Genomic DNA, 6906 nt, shown 5'->3' with positions numbered 1-6906 from the left:
TTCGTGTTTACCAGGGGGGGGTCTGCATTTTCCAAGGGGGGTCCATTGTAACTTTTTCCTTGTTTTAGTGTATACAATTTTAACCTTGTAAATTTCAGGGGGGGGGGGTCCTGACCCCCCTCCCCCCCCTTTACAGATCCGTGCATGAATTTACATCATTAATAAAATTCAGACTGGTATATAATGAATTAAGCATGTGTAAAATAAATATAAGACGTTCTGAGTTATAGGTCACAGGGTCTGAGAATTTCATAATCAATTTGATTAATACATGTAAATTATAGAATTATTTTGACTATTTCCTTGGAAAGTCGCCCAATATGTAGGAGCGTGTATTTAGAGGCAAACACCTTAGTGCGGGTATTACTGTCTCATGACAGCATCTAGTTTTAACAATTTGAATTTCCCTTCACCAAAGGATGCTTTGTACCAAGTTTGGTCAAAATTGGCCCATTGTTTCTTGAGAAGAAGTCGAAAATGTGAAAAGTTTACGGACGGACGGACGACGGACAAAATGTGATCAGAAAATGTGATTATTAAATTGTTTACAGGCAGACAGAAGGACGGACAGACAGACTGCTAGATTGACGACGGATTGCACTACTATCACATAAGACTTTCTGGTCTCTTTGATAAAACTTTCACAAAACTTTCACAGAATCTTAATTGCATATTGCCATTGTGCATCTCCATTTTTTTATCTGACACATATTTTGAGTTTTCCATAGCAAAAGTCCATTAAGCAATGCAGTATTCCTCCATGGCACCTGATCCCACCTCTGATGTCTCGGAGGTCTGTGTTTTTTGTACTCTGATTCTGTATATTGTTTAATGGACTTTGAGATTGAATGCTGTTCGTTATCTCCATATCCTTCATTGGAGACATCGAAGAGTACTCAATCTCAAAGTCCATAAAACAATACAATATCCCTGAAGATTATCCGAGGGGCATCAAATGAACTCCTTGAGTCTGTGTCCCTTATAGACTCAAAAGGTCAGTGACGTCTTTTTATACTGGGCGACGCGCCTGCCAGCATTATTTCGTTATTCTGTGTACTCAAGAATGAATAGGTACCGAACGACAAATTCATAATTTGTCTTATTATCATTTAATTTATAATTACTTTCCATTGCACGTTAGAGTTTTTATCATGTACAAGCAGAACATGCATTTTGCCATTATAATCATAAGGGGACTGGAGTATCATTTAGTGAGTCACTGCTCACAGTACCTCTAATTCTTCGGAACATTGTTAAGGCTGAAAAAAAGGCGGCAGGTTTAATTTTTTTTAGGGGAAAAGTTTCCTGTGACATGTGTGACGTAACACAAAAATGCGACTTTTTTGTATTCTTCATAATACCAGATAATGAAATAATTTGCAATTTTAAAATCGTCCTTTTGTAGGGGCATAGACTAAATAAATTTTAACCATGTTTTGAATATAAATAAAGGATATGTTCCTTAACTTGAAATGTGCTACTTTTCCTTTAAATCGAGAGCGTGGATTTATAAGTACACAAAAAATTTGGTAAAAGTCAAACATATTTCGACATAGGGCTATTTACCTGAAATTTTAACTATTCAAACGCAAATTCTATGCAAAGCAGCAGTACTTTTCAGAAGGTACAAAGTAAGCAGAAACAATTAATAGCTTGAATTTTTACTTTCAAATAGGGTATGCCCTTACGATATTAATATTTGTTAATGACCTACATTCAGTATACGTACTATGCATTCATCACGTGAATGTACTTTGACCTGACCAAACTTCATATAGTACAGAGTAGGTTATATTATGCTATTTCCATAAGTATTTAAGTTATGTCATAAAATAACAGCTTAATAATTATAATAAATTCAGTTTCAAAAACAATTCCCGTTTTCGCACTTCTATTTTCCGTTGATTTCACATAGTAAGTCTGAACTGTGCTGCCTTATTATATTTCAGTATAAATCTCTGAATGCCTATTGCCATCGGAACCAATGTTGATATGGTTTGAATCAAATTAACCTGATGATGATATCACACGTTTCAGTTTTCCTGTTCCAACAGTTTATCAGGTTTTTTATGAACTTTAATCTTCTATATTGGCATTACCCTAACCCTAAAAACTGGTCTAGCGGTTTATCAGGTCTTTTATGAACTTTGATGTCCTATTGTGGCACTACCCTACCCCTGAGAACCAAGACTTAAAGAAATTAGAATTAACACACACTATCATAGGAAGCGTTCTCACAAGTTTAATTTTTTCTGGCATAGAGGGTCTTGTTATGATATTTTTTGTGACTTCTAATGACTTTTCCTTGATTATCTCCCCTTGGAAGTAAGAATGGTCCTTCTATACACCCTATTACAGGCAACTGGGACTGCTAATGCAACTGTGACAACAGATAGCAAAGTTGTTTTTCACCATGAGAACTCATTTATATGTAATTATATTTTTGACTATTTATTGTATTTATTTAATTCATTTGGTGTTTTCCAGTTTTGATCTTTTCTTAAACAATTTTTTTTCTGTTTAATACAAAACCATGATTTCTAAAAAAAAAAAAATAAAGAACAGAATAAAGTTAAATTTCAATACAAGTTCAAGAACAAATTGTCAAATTAAGCTTACAGAATTAAAACTGGGTGTGTCTTTGAAATTCCTAAATTTTACCTAAGCGAAAGATAATTTGTAATAACTTGGTTAATTTTTGGCCCATACCATGGTACTTAAGAAGTAAAACATAGGAAATTTTTAAAGAGGAACAACAGATACAGAGACGGATGAATGGCCACAGGACAACGGATGATCCATAAAGCTCACTTGAGTTTGCAGCTCAGGTAAGCCACCGATATCAAAGACAAGCATTATGATCCACATTTTGCCAATAGTCATCAAGAAAAATAGACACCAATTCATTTTGTAAAGACTGTAACCAATCGTATGACCTAATAGACTAGAAATCTTTTTGTTTGTGTATTTCTGAAATATGGCAGTACTTGTACATTCTCATGATAGGTTGGAGATATGTTCATTCATTTTATAATTTACATTTGTTTGAGACAGAATACTTACATTTGTAGATTTTGTTTCCGTGTGTGTGAAAACAAGAAACAGAGGTGCCTTTTTGCCTCCAAATGTCTTGATTGAGGTAATCCAAAACTTCAGGTAGTCTATAAGAAACAAGAGTAAGTAATTAAAATGTTAACTAGAAATATGTCCATAGGACATGAATGCCCCGCTGAGGATATATTAGTAAAGCAACATGAAAATTTGTACATGTGCATAAAATTTGATCAGAATATCTTGAATAGTGGTGCAGCTGAATTGCTTGTTTGGAAAATATAGGTCAGATCCAGCATCCAAAGCAAGTCTGGTAGTGTCCATCCCTAGATGCATCATCCATATAAGTTTGGTTCGGGCAGGACTTATAGTTACTTGGGAATGAAAATATAGGTCAGATCCAGCATCCGAAGCAAGTCTGGTAGTGTCCATCCATAGATGCATCATCCATGCAAGTTTGGTTCAGGTAGGGCTTATAGTTACTTGGGAATGAAAATATAGGTCAGATCCAGCATCCGAAGCAAGTCTGGTAGTGTCCATCCCTAGATGTATCATCCTTGCAAGTTTGGTTCAGGCAGGGCTTACAGTTACTTGGGAATGAAAATATAGGTCAGATCCAGCATCCGAAGCAAGTCTGGTAGTGTCCATCCCTAGATGCATCATCCATGCAAGTTTGGTTTTGCAGGACTTAATAGTTACTTGGGAATGAAAATATAGGTCAGATCCAGCATCCGAAGCAAGTCTGGTAGTGTCCATCCCTAGATGCATCATCCATGCAAGTTTGGTTCGGGCAGGTCTTATAGTTACTTGGGAATAAAAATATAGGTCAGATCCAGCATCCGAAACAAGTCTGGTAGTGTCCATCCTTAGATGCATCATCCATGCAAGTTTGGTCAAAGTAGGGCTTATAGTTACTTGGGAATAGACCTGCTCCAAAAACATAAATCTGGTCACTCATCTGGAAAATGTAGGTGAGATCCAGCATCCGAAGCAAGTCTTGTAGTGTTCATCCCGAGTTCATCCCGAGATTGATCACAGTCAAGGTCACAAGGTCATTGACCATGGTGTCATTTGAAAGAACTTAATCAGTGGAGTATGCATACGAAATATGAAGTCCCTATCTCCTATGGTTCGAAAGTTATGGCAAAAAGTGTAAAGAGCTATTTTTAGCATATAGGTCACAATCAAGGTCACAAGATCATTGACCTTGCCGTCGTTTGAAAGGACTTTATCGGTGGAGTATGCGTACCAAATATGAAGTCCCTATCTCCTATGGTTCAAAAGTTATGACAAACAGTGGAAAAAGCTATTTTTAGCATAAAGGTCACAGTCAAGGACACAAGGTCATTGACCATGGTGTCATTTGAAAGGACTTTATCGGTGGAGTATGCATACCAAATATGAAGTCCCTGTCTCCTATGGTTCAAAAGTTATGACAAACAGTGGAAAAAGTTTTTTAAGCATATAGGTCATAGTCAAGGTCACAAGGTCATTGATTTTGTGTCATTTGAAAGAACTTTATTAGTGGAGTATGCATACCAAATATGAAGTCTCTATCTCTTATTGTTCAAAAGTTATGGCGAAGGTTAAAGTTGACAACAGACAGAAAGACAAACAGACAAACAGATAAACAGACAAACAGACAAACAGACAGGACAAAAACAATATACGCCCCGGATCTATCGATCCGGGTGCATAAAAATATTAGATCTCTATTTTCCATTTTTTTATTTACTCTCTATGGCAGAAGTACATTATTTACAAAGGTTTAAAACATATGAGCCAATCCATGTCAGCAAAGAATATTTTTAATCGATGGCTATCTATTCAATATGTTCGAACACAGTGTCCTAGTTATCACAAAACATGCTATAAATAAGTCACTTGACGGAATTTAGTACATTTGTTTTCACAAAACTACCTGAGAAAAGATATCACGTGGTGAATTATAATATTCAACGTGTCACAGCCCTTGGTTACAACAGAGAGAGTTAGTGTAAGAAGAAGTTTTTTCTCTTTTAAACCATGAGCGCATGTCTGTCTATTAATCTCCTTTTAACACAACATTACTTATGCAAATATACAACAACTGTTAAAAGGAGAACAATAGACAAACATGCGCTGACTATTTATAAAGTCAGTAAAGAAAATTGGCGCCCTCAGTATCGTACGGAGATAGACCCCAGAAAACAGATTAGTACATTGTAAATACATACTTTTATTTATTGTAATTAAGTAAAGTTGTAGGTTAGATGGTGATCATTTCTGCTAATTGAAAGAAAAATGTCTGTTTTGAAAGTTTATTTTGACGCAAATTTTGCATATCCTTAAGTACAGTCATCCTTTGAAAATAATTGACCAGGGGGATCTTGAGTTATCGCCAGTATTCTTAAACGTTTATGGATACTGCATAACGTATGCCTCTCACTGAACAAATGGCAATAACATTAGCTTTTTAAGCCTTTGACTCAGAAGTGCTAAATATTGGACATTTTACAAGTGTCTAACCTTTGTATGTCCATACTGAGAAGATTGATCCTTCTTGATTATCTTTCTCTTGATCCACCACATCCTCAAACTTCTTAGTCATGTCCAACACAAGGATAAAGAAGGCCTTTGGTGTTACGTAAATTTGGTGACAGGCATAATACGCTAACTGGCCAGCAAAATCCAGCATGCTTACTGTTGGTAACTTCTCTTTTTCAGACAAGATTTTCTGGAAAATTTCAAATTTCACCATAGCTGTAGCTTCTGAGGAGATAAGACTGGCCATTACCTCTACTGTGTTCTCTTCTTCTGTGCCCTCCGTGGGTGAACTAGACATTTCCACATTCTCTTCTTTCTTTTCTTTGCGGCTATTATCTACTTCAGTACTTTTATCAGTACTTCCTAGCTCCAAATTTTTTTTTTCATTTGTATCGGAGCTGTCAACTTCACTGCTCGGGTCTGGTTTCAAATCTGCATTATTTATTCTGATAAATGACTTGAATGGTGAGTCATCATCAGCCACTGAAAAACAGGAATGTTGTTATTTAGTTCTGTTTTCATTTAGCACATCATAGAGTAATTATTTAAACAAAAAAATTATAACTTGGTTCTCAGTCCTGTTTTCTTAAGAATATTAAATGCATGAGGGACATTTTTTTCCTTTATATCTCATGAAAAACAAATAACAAACGGGAATATCTTTTTAAGTTATAATTTCAAAACTAAATTTGTAGTCCATGATGTTTAAGCATCAAGTGTAGATATCAAAATAATATATTTCCTGCTTCTTTCTCTATTGTATCTTCTACATCTATGATCCCGATAATTCATATAATGAAACGATGTCATCCTAAAAACGAGATGTGTTAAACTTACAGAACCCAACAGTGATGCTGGTCAATTGCTTACGTAACACAACTAATATAAGTGTTTCAGCACTATAAATAGTGCTTATGATTATATTAAACTTTGTCAAATCCCTCAGTCTTTGATTTACCCACACTACATGAAATCTGGGAATCTTGCTGACGTCCGAGTTCTGAGGTTGAGGGAGCCATCTTTGATCGCGTTATTGATCAAGTTCAAGCCTGGAAAACCTTCAGAAACCCCACCTTGTACCGTGGAAGTAGATTCCTGACATGAATCTGCACTTTAATCAATGCCATCATAACTTATCTTAATCTTGATGCTTTATCCTGTGTACTTGACAGCCATATTTGTGTTTTTAACTAGGCCAAAAATTTGGATAATCTTGATGTTTGTCTAACGTTTGACTGATTTCTAAAATGCAGTCAAAATGCAGTCAGGAATTCGGTTTTTTTTTTTTTTGGGGGGGGGGAGGGGGTAATTGACGAGCGCATGAGAGAA

The 6906-nt window shown here is 35.7% G+C and overlaps 1 protein-coding gene across 1 annotated transcript; it reads right to left on the bottom strand.

Annotated features, from left to right (window-relative positions):
- Positions 1 to 3039: 3039 nt before the first annotated feature.
- On the bottom strand, positions 3040 to 6596 carry LOC134252783 (uncharacterized; the record flags this gene model as incomplete). The annotated part of the gene is made up of 3 exons (XM_062735617.1): positions 6536 to 6596; positions 5560 to 6060; positions 3040 to 3161 (listed from the first exon to the last, which is right to left on the bottom strand). Coding segments are annotated over exons 1-3 (684 nt in total), but the record flags the coding sequence as incomplete, so codon positions are not given.
- Positions 6597 to 6906: the final 310 nt, after the last annotated feature.

This window comes from Saccostrea cucullata, unplaced genomic scaffold (genome assembly GCF_032062105.1).
Source record: "Saccostrea cucullata isolate Sc308-1 unplaced genomic scaffold, CSIRO_AGI_Scuc_v1 ctg15627, whole genome shotgun sequence".
Lineage (NCBI taxonomy): Eukaryota > Metazoa > Mollusca > Bivalvia > Ostreida > Ostreidae > Saccostrea > Saccostrea cuccullata.
This window is presented reverse-complemented; position numbering and strand designations above follow the sequence as displayed.